The sequence below is a fragment of the Prosopis cineraria genome, unplaced genomic scaffold, assembly GCF_029017545.1.
Source record: "Prosopis cineraria cultivar Desert tree isolate PC_DT_omini unplaced genomic scaffold, ASM2901754v1 PC10, whole genome shotgun sequence".
In the NCBI taxonomy this organism is placed as follows: Eukaryota; Viridiplantae; Streptophyta; class Magnoliopsida; order Fabales; family Fabaceae; genus Prosopis; species Prosopis cineraria.
This window is the reverse complement of record NW_026555341.1, coordinates 5,898,597-5,921,898: the sequence shown is the minus strand read 5'-3', so window position 1 is coordinate 5,921,898 and position 23,302 is coordinate 5,898,597. Positions and strand designations below refer to the sequence as shown.

Here is a 23,302-nt window from a genome sequence, read left to right as displayed (position 1 = left end):
GAAGAAAGAAGAAGGAAAGAGGGAGGGTGCAGGTGTGTGTATAATATATAGAGGGTACGTGATCACAGGCGTGGGCATCAAGGCAGTTTTAATTAATTAATTTTTTCAACAAGCTTAATTACCATGAGATTATGTATTAATTTGGTGACATGAGCGTGGGGGGATGGGAACACGTGGAAGGAGGGTGACGTGGCCATGTGTCGCCCCCCTCCCCAAAAAAAAAAAAAATCGCTGGCATGCCCTTCCTCCTTCTCTGTTTTCCCACACTAAATTCAATTATTACCATCGTTAGCATTGTTAACCATGCAAAATTGGAATTCAAAGACTCCACACACTTTCAATCATATATATCTCAGTATTTTATGTGTATGCTTGGTAGATATTGTCACAATAGTTATGCTTTGAATCGATATATGTCCCGAGCTATTCTTTTCATTTATATGCCATCCTTTTTCCTCGTCGACATTCCACACATGTATACATCCATAACCCTCCAAAAAATCTAGTTGTTTCAGTCCCTCCCTAATTATGTGGGTGTATGAAAATGCCAGATTCGAACTCATGGCTTGACTAGTGAGAACAATTCACTTTCACCACCAAGCCACAATCAGCCCCTCCCTAATTTATTAATGACATGCGTGACGCTGGAATTCCTCCGGAGCCGTGCAACTTTAAACTCGGCATTCTGTATTGCTCAAAAACAAATCTCGCGTTATGCAATAAACTTTGGATGTGACCCCGATTCACATTTTTAGATCTTTTGACTTTCTCTAACCTTTTGAGATACCATGACACTTCGCGCACCTTCGATTACGCTTAAACCCCGTCACGCCCATGTTTTCCCTATTTTTTATTTCTTGACGCCAACGTTTGAAACAGACAGCCCGTCATAAATACTACTTGTGATGCACTTCGTTAAAAAAAAAATTATATATTTTCAATCTATGGATCAACCAATCTAAGAACGGTCCTGCCCAGCAGTAGCCTGGACTGGTCTGGACAAATAGTGATAATATTTCCAGATTTTTTAGGATATTAGGCAATGTCAGAGAAAGTTATGACAAAATTTTATTGAAATTTTTGCAAGTCAAATATTACTGATGTGGCAATGATAAAAAAAATTTATAATTTTTTAAAAAATAATAATAAAATCCCACTGAAATATATAAATGTGAATTAAGTTCTTAAAATGTCAAAAAAATTTTAAAGTTCTTGAGTGTTTTTCTGAAATTTATGATTTTAAATTAAATGACTAAATTATTCTTATTTAAAATAAAAATAAAAGTTCTAGCTCCATTTTTTTAATCACAATTTTTATTTTGTAAATGACAAAAATTAGACAAGAAATCAAACTTTCTCACATAAAATTTCTTTTATGTTTAATAAACAAGTCCTGAAAATAATCAATCTCAATCATAATTTAAATTTTGTGAATTACAAAAATTAAATAAAAAATTATAACTTTTCACATGAAATTTTTTTATCATCAAAATTCAAGTTCTGAAAATAACCAATCATACCTCTTATTTAAACAATCAAAACTTTTATTAGAATTGTATAAAAAATTATGACTTCTAACATGAAACTTCTCTTATCATTGAAGTTTGAGTTCTAAAAATAATCAATCACAATTATTATTTAAGTAATCACAGCTTTTATTCTATAAATTATAATAATTGAATAATAAATTATAATTTTTCAAGTGAACCTGTTATGTTTTATCTCAAACAATGGGTAATTTAGTCATTTAATCTAAAACTATTAATATCAAAAAGGTACCTAAAAATTTTGGAGGAATTATGACATCTCAATGGAACTGCTTATCATTTATATGTTTTGGTGAAATTTTATTGTCATTTTCTCAATTTTCAACAACAAATTCCTTTGATAAACAAACTACCAGAAAATTATACTAGTTTCTAAAGAAAAGAATTTATTATTAATAAGTTTTATGAAATTTATAAAATATTTTTAAATTTCAAATCTTGCACATTTACAATTCAGCAAATGATAATTGCAATTGTGGCATGAGCATTTATAACTTGTTATTATATGTTATTTTTTTTAAGTTATAAATGACTATTATTCAATAATAAATACCCTTTACGCAATTATAAATGTATAAGATATAAAATTTTAGAGTATTTTATAAATATTATGAAACCTTTTAATAATAAAATCTCTTAGTTATAATTTTTTTCAAAAACTAATGATGAGATCTTAACCAAGTCAATTATTGACTAGAAAATATCTTTGCTAGATAGGCCTTTTATACTAATTTTTTTTTTTTATCATATCAGAAAGTACCGGAGAAGATTCTCTCTACTTTTTTTTTTCCTTTTCTCTTCCTATCTATTAAATCAAAATTTAAATAAATGAGATTTGATCTTATTAAATTTTTTTACAGAATATTGAATTATAAAAAATATGAAAATAAAATTTAAATTGCCAAAATATTTAATGCAAACAATTAAAAAATACATTGAAAACAAAGTAAAATGAAATATCTTTTTTAAGAGACCAAGTATAACCTAAACCATTCAAATCTGGATATAATGGTTAGAAATTGGGAAGAGGATTATATCTTTTGCAATACAATTATAAAGCGTGATTCGATGACAAACCCACACGATTTCACTTGATATTCGATGGGTATGATAGAAATTTTATACAATCGTTTGTAGATTGCGTAATATAACACTATTGTTCATCAATTTCCTTGATTCGAAACGTAAGTAATCAGAACTCAGTCATCTTGTGGCAACAACAATCTAATTTTTGAGATGTCATTATCTTGTTATTTTCATGTAATTGCTCCCTCTCCATTTTGAACTCACAAATTTTTTCCCCCTCAGATTTGATTTCCGCTGTCATCTATGACTTTTTCCCGTTACCAAGCAAATTCGAAAGTTGAAAAGTTAATTAGAAAAAGAAGCATAAGGAAGGCAAATATTAAAGGAGCTAGAGAACTATACTCCACATAACTGTACGCGCTTTGCTTTAATCTTTCTCAGATTCTCCTCTTGGCCCAGTTGTATCTTTTTAAATTCAATGCTCGCTTATTAGGATTAATAGTAATTTTATTACTGTTTATAATTGAGAAAATAATTAATGCAGCTTTTTACATGGCCTAGAGGTCAAATTCTACATATGGAGGCAAATTAGGATTCTACGCGGGCATTGAATTAGTTCAGTATCATTTCCATGCACGATGCATCCTATTTATTCTTATTTTTTTTATTCAAATCATAGATTACCTAGCTTTTATAGCTTGTTGACTAATTTATGAAAAACATAATTAATATAACGGGAAAGAATATATTTGATGTTGCATAACCATCTGATCGTATATCTAAAAGGAAAAATAGAGACACTTGTGTGTGCAATTTAATAAGCTGAGGGAATTATTTACTCTGTAGGTTTGCAAAAGAAAAAAAAAATCAAATTTCTTGATATCTAGTTGTTATTTGTCATGTAGGTGTGAAAAGACAGGCGACTTCAGCTTTAGATCTGTTCAATGGTAAACTATGAAATTTTAATTGTAAATATGTGATAACCATTTTTAAATGTAAGAGGGAGAAAATATTTTGTAGGTTAATTTATGCTTACTACGGATCTTCACGAATTTACAAATTACAAATAAAATATCATTACTCAAGAATAAAATTTTGTAATTTACAATTAAATTTGTTTAAAGTTGGGACATTGTGGTCTTTTCATATCCATGACAAAGCATAACCAATTTGAAAGGGATTAATTGTATTTTTACGCATTCTTAAAGGTTAATTATAAATAAAACCCTTGTTTGGCCTTGAACATGAATTTCCCTTATCATAAAGTCAGAAAGTTGCAATGCGTGCAGAAAATGGCAACAGAAAGGGCTGTCGGGCGGCACTTGGAAAAGCTTGATTGGCCGAAAGCCTAAAGAGGAAATTGAATCTTGGAATCAATGCTTGCACCTTCCTCTTTCAAAACGTGCACGTCTTGTTGCATTATATTATATTATAATAATATTAAAATCATAACGTTGACTTAAAGGACTGTTGGAATGTGCGCTCGCAATAGTATGTGACCCCTCATGCTATAACATAATACTAGGGTTGTTTTTAATATATACTTCTCTCATTTTATTTATAAATTTTTTAATAATTTTATTACCATCAATATAATAAAAATATAAAAAATAAAAATAAATAAAATTTTAAACATAATTTAAAATATAAAATAAATTAATTATATAATATTATTTTTTATATTTTTTTATTTTTTAAGGGTGGTTTGAAAATTATAATTTAAAACAAAATAATCTAATCATCTAATAATTTATAAACAGATTAACTTATATTTTTGAAAGGCGTTTAATATATGAGATGGAAGGGAGTGCTCGCTTGTTGGCCACTCCTAAATGTGCCAAAAAGCCATTGTTGTCCTTTATATAATTTTTCCCTCCGACTTTTGAACCCAAAAAGGCAGAATGGCAGATACTCAAAGGAAAGATAAAGCAAAAGAGGCATTGACTATGGATATACATCTTTCATAGGGGGAAAAAAACATCTCCCTGTGTTTGTATTGAAAATTTTAAAATTAAAGTTTTTATAATTTAAAAAGAACAAACTGAAGTTAGGGTAAAAGGTTAGTTATTGTGATGTTTTTATATATTGATACCGTTTTAAAAAAAATTAGTTTAACAAATTGAAACTTATTTTAGATAATATAATCAAAGATCATATTTAAATATAATCACTAAAAAAGACATAGTAAATTTTATTATATACTTCCTCCGTTAAAAAATATAAGGTATTTTTTAAGGAATTGGGTGTTAAAAAATATAAGACATTTTTAGTTTTTTGAGGTGTAATTATTTTTTTTTTAAGTATTCTTATTGATGGATGACTTTATATTTATTGTAAGGTGTTTAATAGACATAAATATGAAAAGATAAAATTAATTTAAAAATAGATAACTATTTTATTGAGGGTGAGATTCTATTAAAAATACTTTACATTTTTTAATGAAAGAAGTGTATTTTGTCTAACTATTTTATATATATATATATATATATATATTCTTGTGTGTGATTTTTTATCTTTTAAAGAAGATTAATTTAAAAAATAAAGAAGAGTTCACATTTATAATCAAGAAGTATTATTTCTAAAACGATGAAATAAATTGATAAATAAACAAAAAAAAGCCAAGAGCAAAAAAATCGACTTCTGCGTAATATTAAGTTAAAGCCAAAAGCAATTTTGATACATTTTTCCAATCCGACTTAGACCCAAACAGCAGCTTGAGTCACCAAATATGTCTGGTTTTAAAGCAAACATACCCTCAAGGCTCAAGCCATTAGCCATTCCCACTGCTATGTCACGTGTAGCTCTTAGTGGTGACGGCTTTGGAGTTACGTGTCCCGTGCACGGCTGTAAAATATTTTTCTTGGTAAAAAAAGGTGATGATTTCAGCATTATTATTAAAGATATAAGTTAAATTACAAACTTGCGTTATTATTATTATTAAAAAAAATCATTCATAAATTAAAGTAATTGGTGTTTTTTAACAGTAACACCGGGTTAAATGTAATAATGATTTAAAAGTCTCCATGTAACTTCCCATGAATTGAATTTAAAAACTAAAAATCAAATATTGAAAACTTGATTTCCAACTGAAATATCAAAATTTTCAAATCTTGCCTACTCCATAGTCATAAAGGATTTATCAAGTAAATTCTTAAGCACATTTAGCATGGTTTTAAAAATAACCTTACAAAAAGTTGTTCTATTGTTGGGGAAACATTGTACCAGAAAATTTTAAGCAAAAAAAAAAAAAAAAACTTACATAGGATAGACAAAATGAAGCAAACTACAAACATAATTATATATTTCGCTACCTATACCTGATTCATATCTTTCCTTTTCCTCCCTATATATCTTAGGCGGCAATAGTGATATACTTCTATCATCAGCATATCTCCCTAGCCGCTCAAATATGAGAATGTAAAAAGGATTGACCAAAAAAAAAAAAAGGTTAATTCTTGATAATACTCTGATTTTGCTTATCCTCTTACTTTTGTAGTAAATAGAATTTGTGAAAGAGAAAAGATAAAATGAAGACAAGCCCTCTCAGATCAGAGAAAAAAATGGCAGAAGAATTTCACCAACCTTTAGAGATCTATTTTGAGTATTGAAGTCAATGTTGGTTCCAACAAAGAACACTAACACTATCACTAACTCTTTGATGAGATTAAGTTAGTAACAGAGTTATGGGGATGTTGTAACCGCCCAAATGCAATGAAGAAGAAATACTGAGAGTGATGAGGCTATAGGTCTACACACACACACACACACACTCTTGAAGAAATCGAGGGGAGGGATTTAGATTCCCAAAAAAATAATACTTATATACTTAATATACTCTTAACCAATATGTAAATTTTAATATGTTAATAATATTAATAATAAAAATTTATTATAGAATAAATAATTTATAATAAATACACATGTTTTGATTTAATTGAAAACAAGCACCTTAAATATATAATGTTAAGTATGCACGTTTTTCCCTTTCAAAAATAATAATTAACCTAGTTATGAAAAATGTCCAGGAAAACCGTGTTAGAGAGTGCTTTATGAAAGTTGCTCAAATCATTAATCAATGCCCTAACATGTGAGGTAGTTTTTTGAAGTTTAAATTGAAAATTTGAAATTATGAATTTCAAATAAGATTATAGGAGTGAGCGGTGGGGGTAAAGAAGAGATATTTGAGGTTAGAATAGTTTTATATTTAAAATATATAAGTATGACACGTGACATTACCAGATTTAAGCTTATGATTATACTTTTACACATTTTTTAAAATTATTTTTTTAAAAAATAATGTTAAGGTGGAAGTTATGATGATAATTAGATATAAATGAAAATAAAGCATAGAGAAACAAGAGTTGAGGGGAAGTTAGAAGTGGTTTCCATTAGTTTTAAAAACATTGTAATTATGATCTTCTGAAAAATATTTTTAGAAATAACTGAAGAGATAATGTAGAGATATGGGAAAATTATGAAAATGAGAGGGATAGTGGGAGAGAAGATTAGAAATAATGAAAACGAAGGAGAGAAAAATAAGAGATGAGGCAGAAGTTGTTTTGGTTAATTTTAAAAAACTTTGTAGTTATTATTCTTTAAAAAACATACTTTTAGAAATAATTGAAGAGATAATGGAGAGATATATGGGATGATATAGTTTTATTTATTTTTAAAATAAATAATAAAATATAAAAACATACAGGACATGTGGCATCACAAAATATAAGTTTATGATTTTATTTTTATATGTATAGAAATAATTGAAGAGATAATGGAGAGATATATGAAAGTGAGATAATTTTATTTATTTTTGAAATAAACATTAAAATATAAAAACATACAGGACACGTGGCATAATTAGATATAAACTTGCAATGCTACTTTTATATATATATAGATATAGATCAGATTGGTGGCTCTAATGCATAACACAAGACACAAAAAATGCATATTACTATTGATTGGCAGTGAAAATTTTCGTAATTTTACTTATATGTGTGTACACACACACACACACACACAAAAACAGGGACACGTAAGTGATATTTGTTGAAATATTTATTTATAGGTTAACATTAATTAATAAGTTTAAACAAATTAATTTTTATGATCTTGTGTAAACTATGATAGGTGGACCACACAAGTGAGTCTAATGGGTAGAGGCCCAACCCACAACTCAATAGTCGTCAGTTATTCTCTTTCTTTTAACCGACTAAGTTAGAGATTATGGAATATAATTATTTAATTATTTAATAAAGCAATTGCTGATCTGATCTTTATAAGTCAATCAGTCGATAACCACTAAACACACAATGCATTTTCTTCTACTCTATTATCATTGCATTCTCTGAAAACTCTGGGATCTACTGAGTTGTATGTCTATCTACATTCGAGGTGATTGAGGTATTTCTGGTAAGTGATCATGAATTCTTCAGATACATATATATTACTTTATTCTATCATATTCGATCATATGTGAATTGAGATATTAGAATTAACACGTGATATTAGAGTCAAGTTATGAATATTAATATGTATGTCTCAATTCATTATTTGATGCATATGATAATAAATTAATAGAAATTCTTTTCAAAGTATGCCCGGATTTTATTGAGGTACTCATATGCTGATAATTCTCTCCTTTTTTTTTTCTTTTGTTATTGAAAATGCATGAGGTTTAGTTAGGCTTTTGTATATAATCCGTTTCTTGTGATTTTCTGTTTTCTCTACTTTTGTTCTCGATTTCATTATCATCCGATTTCGAGGCTGTCACATTTTCTCTGTGATGCTGGTGGAGGAAGCTTCGTGGTCGACGGAGAATCTATGATCATTGGACGCAATTTTTTTTTCTTTCCTCATTAGAACTTTTCGCCTGCGAGCTGCTGCAAAACGTGTCGCCGCCGCCACCACCGTCGCATATACATAAATCGAGGCAAGGGAAAATGAGTTTGTACTTAGGAAACGGGAAGGGTGTGATACCAAACAAAATGAAAAGGAAGAATGCCAATAAAGAATATATGAACAAAATTTAATATCTAATAAAAATTTGGATTAATAAAATACTTGTTAAAACAAGAATGCTATTTGTTAATTGTTAATATTTACTTATTAGCCATTCTTTTATGAAATTAGATTACTTCCAAAATTCTTTACCAATATTCTCCAAATTAAAAACCAAATGCCTTAAATGAAAGAAAATAATAATAATTGCTCTACAAAAATAATATTAATTTGAATATTAATAGAATAGAATTCTCATACAGGAAAATAAATGGTCGTACTCGAAGACATCTGAAATGTACTAAACCAGGCAGCGGCGCGATTCGTTGGTCTTGCTTATTAGAAACATTAACTTAGAGAGTGCCGGCCACAAATGGACCGCGTATATTCTCACAATACATTCCGACGTCACGTTTTGATCCCACATCTTTTTTTTTTTTTTTGAATTCTACGCTCCTGCACCAAACACTACCATCTTGGTTTCAATCTATATATATATATATATATATATATATTAGACACATGAATATTGCTACGCTTCGCAAGTGTACGGATCGATAGGGTAATAAATTTAAAGTATTCTAAGTCAAATCCTGAGAAAAGCAGTAATCTTTGTTGTTCAACAAAAGCAAGTTACTTGAAAGAATTATTAAATTAAATAAAGAACGCAAGAGAGATAGAAAAAAATATATGAACCATGCACCCAATTAAACAAGTGTTAAGATTAGGATTCACGTGTTATGATAAATTACTCTAATTTAATTATTTATTTTTCTCGTTTATAATGACAACTGTTTTTAAGATATCCTAATTAATTACCACTTAGTATATTAAGATATATCTATGATCTAAATCATCACAATTTTTAAATTATTTTTAATTTAATTAGATGTATCTATCTCTCTAAATCTATGTTAGTCTTTCATCTTTTATAGATTATCAAACTACCCACAAACAATTTATATAGTGGCCATTTATATAAAAAGATAATTAAATCAAGAGAGATAAATACAAAAGCAAACATACACATAAATTTCATAGACAAAATTCAATATCGAAGGAACAAAGAAAGAAGAAAAACTCTTAACATAAAAGAACTCTTCGAAAATCTATCCCAGTGGAGCTCCTCCTCAAAGTTTCTTTCATAATTTTTGCACCCGAAAAACTAAAAGCCCATTAGCTTCCCTTTGGTCCTTTTATTTTAATTTCTTTAATTCAGGATTAATTTTGCAGCTAATTTTTGTTTCTAATTTTCTCCCGGTCGTGATCAAAGCAAATAAAAAGCCCTTCATCCGCTCATGGTCAAATCTTTTGTAATTTCATCCACCCGCTGTTGAAGCACATACTAGCATTTTCAGCTTTTCCTTCTCCGTGGCCTAACGTAACCAGAGGCATAATTCCTCATCCTTAATTTGCTGCCTTTTTTGTCTTCTTCAACTCCCTTTCACTGCAAAACATATAAAATACTCACTGACGTAATTTATTCCTATGTTTCTCATATGATAAGCCATAATTTTCCAATTTGGGAGGAACAAAACTTATTATAAATTTATAATCTGTTTATAAATTGACCTCATCAAATATCATATTCCTTCTTTTCATTAATACAAGACAAATTTTAAAAGCTTTTTTTCTGCAAAAACCAAAATAATAATAATCACAAATTTTTATTTGTTTATTATGGTTTGCATTTCTAAATAAAAATTTATTATGGTTATTAATTGTAAAAAAGGGTAAAATTGAGAAGTTAAGTATTTTTTTAAAATAATTTTAAGAATAAAACCATCAGTTTTTAATAAATCTAAAATTGGTTAAATTTGCTTTACATAATCACTTGATGGAGTATAGTAATGCTTGTATATTCTCATGATGATCAGCGACCATGATTCAAAGGCAGCGTCGTTTTTAATTTGTTGCTATTTGTTGCTTGTGGCGAGACAGCCTGCACTACGCAGGAAGCTACAAACCCTCGCCTGCGTAGAAAATGTTGGTATTTTTTCAATTTCTGTGCTTACGATGTAGTATTTAATTACCCAGAATTGTTTTATTTAGTTACCGGGCTATCATAAGAGGTGAATATGACCATGTGATTGTGATGTTGAGAAGAAGAATAGACATGTTTGAGGAGGGGATGGAGAATGAATGGATGCTGAGAAATGATGCTGTACCCGACCAGTATCCATTCAACTGTATTATAGTCTCCTATCGACGTGGCTGTGGTCCAGGAAGAGTGTCAGCTTTCACGCCCGCACACAAGAAAGGTTGCAAGTGTGGGCTCTAATACGTCCACTCTCTTTTTGTGGAAACACTCGCAAATTAAATACCATATTCTCTCGTCTCTTTCTGGCCTGGCCAAATACATAAACCATTCTTGAATGCAACTTCTCACTTCCCTCCCCATATGCTGCCAAATTTATCATTGTATCCATTATACCTATTCACCGACACGATCCACCACTAGTTGCTTGTCTTTGCCCCCCCGGATTCGTGAAAAACATATCGAAGGGGGTCCTACACCTGCTCTATTCATTTATATATAAACCTGCTTTTGCATTTTTAGGAAAACCAAAGTCCCATGAAAATGAGCACTTGCTTGTTCTGCATCAGCGTCTTCACAGAAGGCCTTGCTTCCTTTAGTTCTGGTTTTGTTAAGACTCGAACCAAGCTGGTAATATATATAAAGATTAAAACTGCTTTTCCATTATTGAAGTTGCAGCCCCAGATTTGTCCAGAGGCAATGTCTTACTTGATTGATATAGATAATTAGTAGAATCATGAACCTGATTTTTCCAGTAATTATTTAATCTGAATGGAGTCTTTGTTACTACTAAAGGGAATTAACCGTACAGAGAGCTCCTCGATGATCCCACAAAGACCGGGACCATCACCCCTTTGTCCTGTTCGTGATTTCAGTCTCAGTCTCGGGTGTCGTACGCAGTTATGGATAAGAATGAAAGCAAGCTCGCATGAATATAATATCCATAATGGTAGCGTGTGATTAATCCATAATAACAATATAATAATAACCCTTTCTCCCACAAAATGGAAGGCATTTTAAATCAGATTATATTTCGGTTTAGTTTGTTTTCTTTTGTTTCCAAATTACTTCATTCCAATCCCCCCCCCCGGCCCCCATTCCTTGGTTGCCTTGCGGATAACTACTAGGCATCCCATGCGGTGGTAATTAAATTAATAATTAGTTTGATGATCCATAACAATGTGTAATCAACTAGATTATAGCCTAATCTGATGCACTATTAATTAAAATCACATTTTCCCACATGTAGTTCATGTCGTGATTCCCAGCAATGATTTAAGAAATGAAAATTCTTAAATTCTGCGAACCACTCTTATTATTGGCTTTATTAGAGGCTTCGTCGTAAATCATGCAGAGGAGCACATGGTCCAACAAGGGACATGACAGCTCAAGAAAACGGTGGTCAACTTGTAGTTTGTCATTGGCATCAATTTATATGTACGGGGTGGTTATCAAAGTGAAATTGCGAGAATCAAAGTTTGTATTCAGAGTAAGTGCATGGCAGCATGGGCATGTTAACTACTTTCATAAGTTTAAGGAGATTAGTTAAAACTAGTTAAATGTATAAATTTTTTACGACTTTTCAAAAATTACCTTTCGAATATATAGTAGTATAATTTATCTGGGGAGGATGTAAAAACTATTAATAAAGCTAATTAAGAATGAATGAGATATGGGCATTCTGTTCATAAATACTAAGTGTTTCATTGAACTTTGTTTTGTATGATAAGGATTAATAGATATGATCTTATACATAAAACTGAAGGGAGTAGTATTTTTCATTAGGGAAGAGCTGAACATTGTACTTCAACATCTCTCACTTGTTTCTGTATAAATTAAAAATAATCGAAAAGAATACATAAGAACAGAATGGCATAATTATATTTCATTTTTCGTCTCCAAACGGTTCATTTTCCTTATTTTTTTACCCTTATTTCTCATAATATGTGGTATTTAGGTGCAGTGTGTGGAATATAGCTAGCGTACAAACGTGAGGACTAGCTTGGTGGAATACTCCGAAAGCATTTCGCAGAATATAAATTCAGGGTATGGCTGATAATCGATATAGTTTGACGACGAGAAGTTTCTACACAAAGGTCTTGGACCCTTCTGGTACCTTTGTCTTGTTCATTCATCATTATCATTCATAGTATTATTTGTCATGCATTTTCACGGAGCAGCAATTTCCTTTTTTAAGACCTGGAGCTTTATTTCCCCACTCGCTCATCGCCATTGCACACCTCGCCCTTCTCGTGCTTGTCAGGTTAAACGAGAAGCGACTCTTACAGTCTGATTTATTTCATTCACCAGATTCAAGGCCTCAAGCTTATTTAAGTGGCATGTTCCCCCAAGTACTCAAGTGCCATCGGAGACATCTTTCACTCCCTCTCAAATTCAAAAACTCGATCTCTTTCAAATTTTCATAATTTAGAGTCTTAACTGTGAAACTTTTTGTCATCTTCATGGTTGATTCTTAAAATGAACATTTTTTTTATACACTAAAATGAACATGGTACGTGGTTCTTTTTTCTGGCCCAGAAAAACATTGCTTTTTTTAAATAAAGAGGGAGACAAAAAGCCGATACATTCCCTTGGAGGTGGACCAAGTTAATAGTTGGATATTTTAGGCCCATAAACTCCAATGATACATTGAATGAAGAAAAGCTCGTGAGAATGTATACTGATGCAATATTTCCCCTCTTTCATGGTTTCCTTCCTTCGTTTTGAATTCAGCTAGTAAAGCAGTAACGTGGGTAACGTAATATCCTATGGTATTTATGGTCTATTGGTCTATATATTTATGGACTTCACGTTTGTTGATCTGAGATCAAATCCAAAGAGGATCAATCTGCTAATCTCAGAGGAATTAAATAATTTCAATTGACTTCCACTTGTCCTCATGATCGGTGCTAGAAGTAAATTTACTCTGTATTAGAGATATCAGAGTCGAGAAGAGTTTCACATTTAGAAATTAAAAGATGGATTAAAAATATATAAAGCTTAAAATATGTCCAATTAAAAAGCTTAAACTATCTTGATGATGTAGACTACTTTTAAGAAAATTTAATATAAAGAATTTAACACTGAGATCAATTGGAGCCCAGAGATTATTACCTATTGGTCTTGTTACTATATTGAATTACTTTTTATTTATTGCCTGACTTCATAAGCATTTTCATGAATTTGTCAAACCCAGAGTGCCTTGTTATTATTCTATGCATTAGTGTTTCCTATATCATAAAGAAAAAAAAAACTTGTTATAACTTATGACAATGCAATAATAGTTTGTCATAGACTAAGTAAATACCCTCTCCTTGAAGCCTTCTCAATTCTTGTTAATTTCATAGGTGAACGAACGAAACTGCCTCCTGATTTATTGATTGTTTTTTTTGCTTCTGGGCGACCGATTTGCCTCTCAAACAAGTCATTCTACCCAAAAGCGTCACGTTGGGGAAAATGTACCCAAAAGAGAGAACATCAATTGTCTCGTGACAATGGCACAAGTACTGATATGTACAATAGAGAAACAATAAATGTATTCAATCAAATGTCGCGCTGATTGAAACCAAAAAAAAAAAAAAAAACTGGTCGCTCTTGAGAGGCAACAAAAGATGCATGGAGGTGTCCAAGTATGAGAATGCATTGTCTCGCTCATCTTTTCTTCTTATGCACCATCATTGCGTACGCATATTCAGCAAACAAAACAAAATAAAAGTCAAAGAAACAAGACTTCAGGCATATTCTAAGGTGAAATCTGGAAAGGGATTGTACTACCGAAAGCAATTCTCTCGCTAGTGAACAGGCGACTACATCATGTGATTAACATTAAACATCTCTGTTTTCTTTTAATATCTTAGTTAGCAAGTTATATATATATATATTTGGTGCTTATAAAATCAAATCATAGCTGGCTATAGAGTTTATCAATGGTTATATGCCCACATATATAATTCAACAACTGGCCTCTTGTTTGTACAATCATTATCATTGCATGTCCACCTTCAGCATTTCTTATGCTGCTTATGCAAAGCAACATAGCAGGGCATCCATTTATGCTCACCAAGCGTAAGGCTTCAACATTAATGTTGTTCACCTTATGATGTTTTTAATGAACAAAATGCAAGTTTCCACTGCTAAATCTAGATTTAACAATAGTTTACTTATATTTCAAAAAATGATGAATTATTTTAATCTGAAATTTAAAAGATTATTTTTTATTCATCAATCTTAACTCAAGGAATAAAATATACACATATAATGTTCATGGTCCCATTATTTTATCCCCAATGCATGTTTAATTATGATTGTTTTATCACGCAGGATCATCATGAAGAGTTGAACAAATCAGGACTTGAGACAGCGACTAAAATCCTGTTGAGCCTGCAAAACCAAGTCATCATCTTCCCAGTGGTCGCGGTATGCCACAGGTTTGAGGACCCTGCTCTTGGATGCGGCTTCATACATTTTCTGTCTCCATTCTTCCACTGGAGGAATCCCACACTGGGCTGCAATCCAGTTATTGTAGTCCCATTGCTGCTTCACATCCCAACCAATCAAACCATAACATATTTGGAATTTTAGAACATTATCAAATGTCTCAGCACATTGAAATAGCTGGATACATACCTGACCCTTGCCTAGGCAGTGAGCATAACGCTTCGGCATGCCTGAGATTTCCAGGGACGAGTAAAATGCCTTCACATCTTCCATCATTTCCTCTTTAGAAGGCAGGGCAATGCGATTTGACAGTATTCCAGCTATCCACTTGCTCTGCAGCTCGCACATTATGAAGGGGACAACCTGCCACCAAATTTATGAACTCCTAAAGACATCTTTGTTTCATATAGAAAGAAAAGAAAAAAAAAAAAAAACAGAGAGATGGAATCAGACCTTCCATGGTATCCCCACAAATGAAAGCCATGGGGCCAATGCTGGAGGGAAAACATGTTTATAGAGTGGTTCCACACAGTTATCATCTACAGTCACTGCACCATTGGTTTCAAGGAAAGGGAAATGATACTTGTACCTGCATGAGGAACAAGCGGCTACTTTCAACTTTTGACTACTCTTGCTGAATTTTGTGTCTTAATTGAACACCATGCATCATATATTAGTTTCTTCAATATAACTTGATAGAACTAAAGGAAAATTGTCAGAAAATACCCTGTACAGTGTAGAATGACATCGGCACAAACTGCATTTCCATCTTTAAAAACCACTCTTCCATCTTCATGGACACTGTCAATCTGCATTGTTCAACACATTTTTATCAACCATTCTAAGTAGCATCATATCCATCAAATAAATTGACCGATCCTCCTGATCGCCATCCAATTCTCACCATAGATGACAAGTTTTACCAGAGAATGAAGCCACATATTCTCAAACCCAGGTAGCTTTCCCAGTTTATCATCTGCAACGGACCTAGAAGCAACGTGAACCTCTTTAGCAACTCCAGAAATTTCTATTGAGATGTCAACACCACTAGACGCGTTACCTATCACAACCACAACCTATCCAGAGAGTAATGGGAAAGCCAAATCAAAAATTAACAAATCAAGTTAACAGCAAAATCATGATTCCAATTGTTTTTCCTTAAAATATTTGAGCTTCGAGCGAGAGGCAGCTTAAGTTGATTTTCTTTTAGACCTCTCCTACCGTTATAGTTGAGATAAATTAGACACACCTCTTCGAATTAGACATTTATAAACTCTTACATTGGAAATTGTGGTTAGAAATAGTAATTATTTAATGTAAATATATGTTATTATTGGGAGAGATATTGGGTAGTTATAATAGAGTGATTTACGCGATTCACTTCCCGATATACTCCTCTGATTCTATCTCCATCATTCTCGGAGATATGATCAGTCTTGCTTATGTATATATTGCTGTACATACCTTCTGATGAATATACAAGAGTAATTCGGCTCAATAACTTCATGGTATCAGAGCCGCGACACTTTCCAGTGGAATCCGGCGCCGAGAGCTTCGAAGCAGATAGTACCGAGAGTGAGGCGAACCCAACTGACACTGTTCTGATGTCGACTGATGATGGGTCCTCTAAGATCGATCAGAGCAAGGTAGGTGGTCTCATAGGATCGACTACCAACCACGAAGGGTCCTCGGTGCATCTCGTCTCTGTGAAGCTTAACGGTGCGAACTACCGTATGTGGGCGCAGGCCATGAAGCTCGCAATTGGAGGTCGGGGGAAGATGGGCTATCTTGATGGCTCATCGAAAACTCCAATAGAATCCAAGACGCAAGAGTTTCAGCAGTGGCACACGGAAAATGCGCTGGTATCATCGTGGCTGATAAATGCCATGGCTTCAGAAATCCAGCAAAGCTTTATGTTTCTTCCCTCAGCCCATGAAATTTGGAAGGCTGTGCGAGACTCCTACTCTGATGGGAAGGATTTGGCTCGCATATATGAGCTTAAAACGAAGGCATGGACACTGCAACAGGGGGAGCGTGATGTCACGACCTTCTGGTTGGAACTTAATGCTATTTGGCAGGAACTAGACCTGATGACAGACTTAGAGTGGTCAAGTAGCCAAGATGCAACACACGGTATAGGGAGCAGATGGAAAATGAACGAGTATTTCAGTTTCTTGCCGGTCTGAACCAATCTTTGGATGATGTACGAGGATGAGTTTTGAGTCGTACACCGCTTCCATCAACCAGAGAAGTATTCTCTGAGGTGCATCGTGAAGCTTCAAGACGCAAAGTTATGCTTCCGGGGCCCACTTCCGCTCAACCAGCATTGGACTCGGCTGCACTTGTGAGCAAGAGCAATGACACGAGTCAGAAGACCCAAAAAGGAAAGGTGTCCTGTGACCATTGTAAGAAGACTGGACATACTCGTGAGACATGTTGGGATATACATGGCAAACCAGTTGATTGGAAGCCGAGGAAAGGAAAGACACGAGGATATCAGACTTCTCATGATGTACCACCAGATAAATCAGAATCAACCCCACCGGTGCCTGAGATTGATAAGGAACAACTCGGTAAGTTGCTCGAGATGCTCAGTATGCTCCAGCAGAACGAAAAAAGGCAGAAACAAAATCATAATGCATCTGTGGCCCATAAAGGTAATCATGCCTTACTTCTACTAATAACTTCAAATGGATTGTTGATACTGGGGCAACGGACCATATGACATCAGACTCTACACTATTCAGCACCTATGCTCCTAATGCTGGAAATGAAACAGTAAGCACAGCAAATGGGACGTCCTCATCAATAGCAGGGACAGGAAGTGTCGCTATTTCTAAAATTTTGAAATTAGAACATGTCTTACATGTGTCGAACTTGGCTTGTAGTTTACTGTCCATTAGTAAGTTGATTAAACAAGCTAATTGTTGGGCTCATTTCTGTTCTACTCATTGTATATTTCAGGACCTCTCATCGGGGAAGATGATTGGCAGTGCTAAGGAGCATAATGGTCTCTACTATCTTGATGAATCTACCGTGAGTAGTCTTTGGTCTCGAATCTAGTGCAATATTGCATCTACCTCAGAAAATAAAGACTTTAAGGATCTTATGTTATGGCATAGGAGAATGGGTCATCCAAATTTCCAGTATTTATGTTGTTTGTTTCCAGAATTTCTAGCCAATAAAAATTCTTCATTTCATTGTACTGACTGTGAACTTGCTAAACATCACAGATCTGTTTTCAAGCCTGTGGAATATAAGTCTACCCATCCTTTTTCCATAATCCATAGTGATTTGTGGGGTCCTACTCGTGTTACTAATCGTACTAATACAAAATGGTTCATTACATTTATTGATGACCACACCAGAATGTGTTAGGTTTACTTATTACAAGATAAGTCTTCTGTACCCTCTGTTTTCTCCAAATTCTATACTATGATAAAAAACCAATTTGATGCCACAATCCAAGTGCTTCATACTGATAATGGGACTGAGTACTTCAATAAAACCATGGATCTGTTTCTAGCAGACCATGGAATTGTTCAGAAAAGCACTTGTCCTAACACCCTTCAACAAAATGGCATTGCGGAAAGGAAAAACAAACATCTTTTAGAAGTTGCTCGTGCTTTATTATTCACATATAACGTTCCCAAATATTTCTGGGGTAATGCCATTCTTACAGCAACATACTTAATCAACCGCATGCCTAGTCGCGTTCTTTCTTATATTTCACCAATTGAGAAACTCAAAGAATCTCACTCCATCACTCATCTTACCACTGACCTACCTCTTAAAATATTTGGTTGCACCACCTATGTTCACTCTTACCATTCTCAAAAATTGGATCCTAAAGCTGTCAAGTGTCTCTTCCTTGGTTATTCCTCAACACAGAAGGGGTATAAGTGTTTTGACCCTCATACTAAAAAACTCTACGTAAGTCGAGATGTTACCTTTGTTGAGCATGAACCCTTTTACCCAAATGCTTCAATTCAGGGGGAGAGAGGGAGTGACTTTCAGCATTTGGAAGATGTTTCAGGTCCTATTATTCCAGAAAAACCAAACCCAAAAAATCCTCAATCTCAGTACCATACTGATTCTGAATCTCTTGTCCCTCATTCTCTTGTCCCTCATACCACCGAACTCAGAATCCAGTCTCCTAGGTCAGAAACTAAGGTGAAAAGTCCTTCAAAGCATCATAAAAATGCAGAAAATGCACTGGAAAAGACACCAATCACTTACTCAAGGAAGAAATGGCGAGAAAGGGAGATTGTTATGCCTGAAGTACAGCCAGAATCTGAACTAAGAGGGGCTCCTGAGATTGAGAACATAGACAGTAAAAATCTCTCTCAAGAATATGAGGCAGAAGAGGTAGTTGAGATGGAGGAAGTGGAAGAGTTAGATCTACCTATAGCTCTCAAAAAGCAACCTAGAATGTGTACACAGCATCCTATTCAAAGGTTTGTAAGTTACCGTACCTTGTCTTCACCATTTCATGCATTTGTGACTAATCTTGACAAAGTGAAGATTCCTAATAATGTGTATGAAGCATTGAGCATTCCAGAATGGAAAAATGCGGTACTTGAGGAAATGAATGCATTGGAAAAGAATGGCACGTGGGAGATAGTAGAACTTCTGAAAGGAAAGAGAGTTGTGGGGTGTAAATGGGTATTTAACCATAAACATGATGCTGCTGGTAATTTAGACAGGCTAAAGGCACGATTGGTGGCAAGGGGGTTTACTCAAACGTATGGTTTGGACTACAAGGAGACATTTGCTCCCGTGGCCAAACTAAATACAATCAGAATTTTGATTTCTGTAGCTGTAAATCTGGACTGGCCCTTGCACCAACTAGATATTAAAAATGCTTTCTTGAATGGGGATCTTAAGGAAGAAGTCTTTATGACGTTACCCCCAGGCTTTGAGGCAGGGAGAAAAAATCAGGTGTGTAAGCTGAAAAAATCATTGTATGGTTTAAAGCAATCACCTCGGGCTTGGTTTGACAGATTTTCCAAAGTTTTGAGGGCAGAAGGGTACACACAGGGGTTGTCTGACCATACTATGTTTGTAAAAATGGAAGGAGGAAAAAGGTGTATTCTCATAGTATACGTTGATGACATAGTTGTCACCGGCGATCATGAGGAGGAAGTAAAAAGAATAAAGATGGCTCTTAGAAAAGAATTTGAAGTGAAGGACCTTGGGAATTTGAAGTACTTTCTGGGTATGGAGGTTGCAAAGTCAAAGAAAGGGATCCATGTGTCCCAAAGGAAATACATCATTGATTTGCTTACTGAGACAAGTATGTTAGGATGCAGACCTACAGACACACCTGTCATGGTCAAGAAAAAGGGGGCTAAACCGAGAAAAGAGAAGGAAGATGAGATTGAATCTGAAAAAGATAACTGTGAAGAGGAAGAAGAGAAGAATGAGTCAGTGGACAAAGAGAGATACCAAAGGTTAGTTGGGAAACTAATCTATCTCTCTCACACTCGGCCAGATATAGCGTTTGCGGTATGTGTTGCCAGCCAATATATGTGCGACCCGAGGGAGAGGCATATGGAAGCAGTGTATAGAATCTTGAGATACTTCAAAGGAACACCTGGAAAAGGGTTGTTATTCAAAAAACAAAACCTACAATCCATAGAAATTTATACAGATGCAAACTGGGGAGGAACATACAAGGATAAGAGGTCAACATCAGGATATTGTTCCTTTGTATGGGGAAATCTAGTCTTATGGAAAAGCCAAAAACAGAGAGTAGTTTCTAGGAGTAGCGCTGAATCAGAATTGAGGGCGTTGGCTCAAGGCATTTCAGAGGTATTGTGGGTAAAACGAGTCATAGATGAGATACATGTCAGAGTTGCTCCTCCATTAAAGCTCTACTGTGACAACAAAGCTGCAATCAGTATGGCGCTAAATCCTGTCCAACATGAAAGGTCCAAGCATGTGGAAATTGACAGACACTTCATTAGGGAAAAAGTTGAGGAAGGAGTCGTGTGCCTCATCTACCTACCAACTAGACTCCAAGCTGCAGATGTGCTCACCAAGGGATTACACAAACCAGCGTTTGATAATTGTATTAGCAAGTTGGATATGATTAGCATCTATGATCCAACTTGAGGGGGAGTGTGGTTAGAAATAGTAATTATTTAATGTAAATATATGTTATTATTGGGAGAGATATTGGGTAGTTATAATAGAGTGATTTACGTGATTCACTTCCCGATATACTCCTCTGATTCTGTCTCCATCATTCTCGGAGATATGATCAGTCTTGCTTATGTATATATTGCTGTACATACCTTCTGATGAATATACAAGAGTAATTCGGCTCAATAACTTCAGAAATCATCCACTGGGACACCAACCACACTCTTTTTCTGAAGTAAGAGGACCATCATATTATCAGAACAAATTTCCATTCTCAACTGAATGTTAAAGAATTAACAGTTGAACATCTACCTCTTATGAAAGAGTGTTTTTCCCTCAACTAAATTTAAAATTGGCAAGAGTGGAGCCGTTGCCAGAAACACAAGGAGATATCGGGTCCTGTAATCTTGTTATGTATAAGCAAGGGCTATATAGTGATACATCTTTCAATATAACTCCCTCATCGCTTTTGGGCACATTTCGAGTTTCTCTTCAATGAAATTTCAGATTAAGAGTAACAAGGGATGTCCATAAACCAAATAACAGCCATAGGTGTGATGCTTGTATTCAACTACATGGGCACGATAAAACAATAATAAAGCCAACAAGTATGATGAATAAAAGATGACAAGAAACTGCAACAACAACAGCAACCTATGGAATAGAAAATAAAGGAGCATGATGCATACTTGATCTTGAAAGGGCTCAGGTGTCCGATAATTATGGCTATGCATTTGCTTCCCCGGCCATACATTAATGCCTGGATGCAATACAATTGCCACGTGGAAACGATCAGTATTTAAAAAATCAAGAACACAAAGCGTCCATTTTTGTACGGCGGTGATGAGGAAAGACTAGATTCTTGGAGTCAAGGGAAAGCGCTTCTACTTTTATACAGTGCCAAAAACGACAGCGAGCAGTAGATTCATGAAACGCAAGCGTGCTTTTTAGTTTTCATCGGGACTTACAGAGGTAATTTATCAAGATGACTCGGTTCTCTTCAGTTTTCATACATACACTTTTCCATGATAATGACTAATTTATTGGCAGGAACCATCACATAGTAGTTGGTTTCCGATTATTAGTACTGTCAATTGGAGTCTTGATGTTGAGTTCGTATGTCTGAAAATGATCAAATAAGAAAGGAAAAGCTACCGGGAATATCAGCAATGCGAGGCTGAGTGAAATGTCCATTGCAAACGACCACAGCGTCGTAAATTTCATCCACACCAACGCCACCTCTGCCTCTTGATCTTACCCTCCATTTCCCACTATCTGCCAACTTGGCGGATACAACCTCCGTCTCGAACCGCACCAATTCATTGATGCCAAAAGCAGATGCGAAGTCTTGCAAATACATCAATACCTCTTTGTGACCCGGGAATCTTCTCCCATCTCTCCCGTTGCTTTCTCGCTTTACAAACGGGTAATCTTGAAACCCCATGATTTCCCTCGGGAGATTGGTGCGGAGCGATTGGTAGAGGCTGGAATGGACCACGGGTCGATCCGGATTCGTCCCGAGCAGGTCGGACTCCACATTTGGGGTGTAGATCCAGGTGCCCCCTACCTGGTCACCTCGCTCGAAAACTACAACTCGATGGCCTTCTCGTCGAAGCTCACGGGCGGCGGCGAGTCCGCTGGCGCCTGCACCTATCACCGCGACGTTGCGAGATGCTAATGGGGGGATTGCGGTCGACATAGGTTGGTGTTGGATTAGCCGCAGCAACGGAGGAGAAGCGCCGAAGATGCATCGTCACCTTACAAGTTGTCCTACAGTGAAGATTCGACTGACGTCATTAGTAATGACCCTTTTTTTTGTCCTCTTCGTAACCTTGAAACTTTAAAAAGTGTAACTTCTAAACAATTTCTATCGGGACTTCAATCCTAAAATTAAAATTCATCAATTCATGTACTTTTTTTTTATTATTTTAAGTATATCTAATATGTGTGTTTGGATTGTAAAAATAATTAATTTTTAACCTAAAAAATCAATTCTTCACAAAATTATCTAAGCACTTACTTTTTTGGTTAATCAATTTTTTTATTAAAAATTAATTATTTTTAAAAGTTGAGAATCAGAGCTTTTGGCAAAAAGCTTGTCAAATAA

General features: G+C 34.2%; 1 protein-coding gene across 2 annotated transcripts; it reads right to left on the bottom strand.

Annotated features, from left to right (window-relative positions):
• Positions 1-14,558: 14,558 nt before the first annotated feature.
• Positions 14,559-22,977, bottom strand: LOC129322288 (flavin-containing monooxygenase FMO GS-OX-like 4). 2 transcript variants are annotated; one of them, XM_054968521.1, is made up of 7 exons: positions 22,351-22,977; positions 21,885-21,955; positions 15,972-16,124; positions 15,775-15,857; positions 15,502-15,637; positions 15,238-15,411; positions 14,559-15,144 (listed from the first exon to the last, which is right to left on the bottom strand). In XM_054968521.1, the coding sequence occupies exons 1-7, from the start codon at positions 22,892-22,894 to the stop codon at positions 14,956-14,958; spliced, it is 1,350 nt and encodes a 449-aa protein (XP_054824496.1). In that variant the 5' UTR covers positions 22,895-22,977; the 3' UTR covers positions 14,559-14,955. The 2 variants fall into 2 exon arrangements, with proteins under 2 accessions (XP_054824496.1, XP_054824497.1); XM_054968522.1 differs by lacking the exon at positions 21,885-21,955 and having other exon boundaries at positions 15,972-16,035; positions 16,109-16,124.
• Between the last annotated feature and the right edge of the window lie 325 nt (positions 22,978-23,302).

Excerpts from the sequence above, each read along its gene's own strand:
- LOC129322288 (XM_054968521.1), bottom strand. The coding sequence starts at position 22,894 with ATGTCGACCGCAATCCCCCCATTAGCATCTCGCAACGTCGCGGTGATA. Across the intron at positions 21,956-22,350 it reads TCGCATTGCTGATATTCCCG|GCATTAATGTATGGCCGGGG; the intron begins GTAGCTTTTCCT and ends TATTGCATCCAG. Across the intron at positions 15,638-15,774 it reads GTCATTCTACACTGTACAGG|GTACAAGTATCATTTCCCTT; the intron begins GTATTTTCTGAC and ends TTCCTCATGCAG.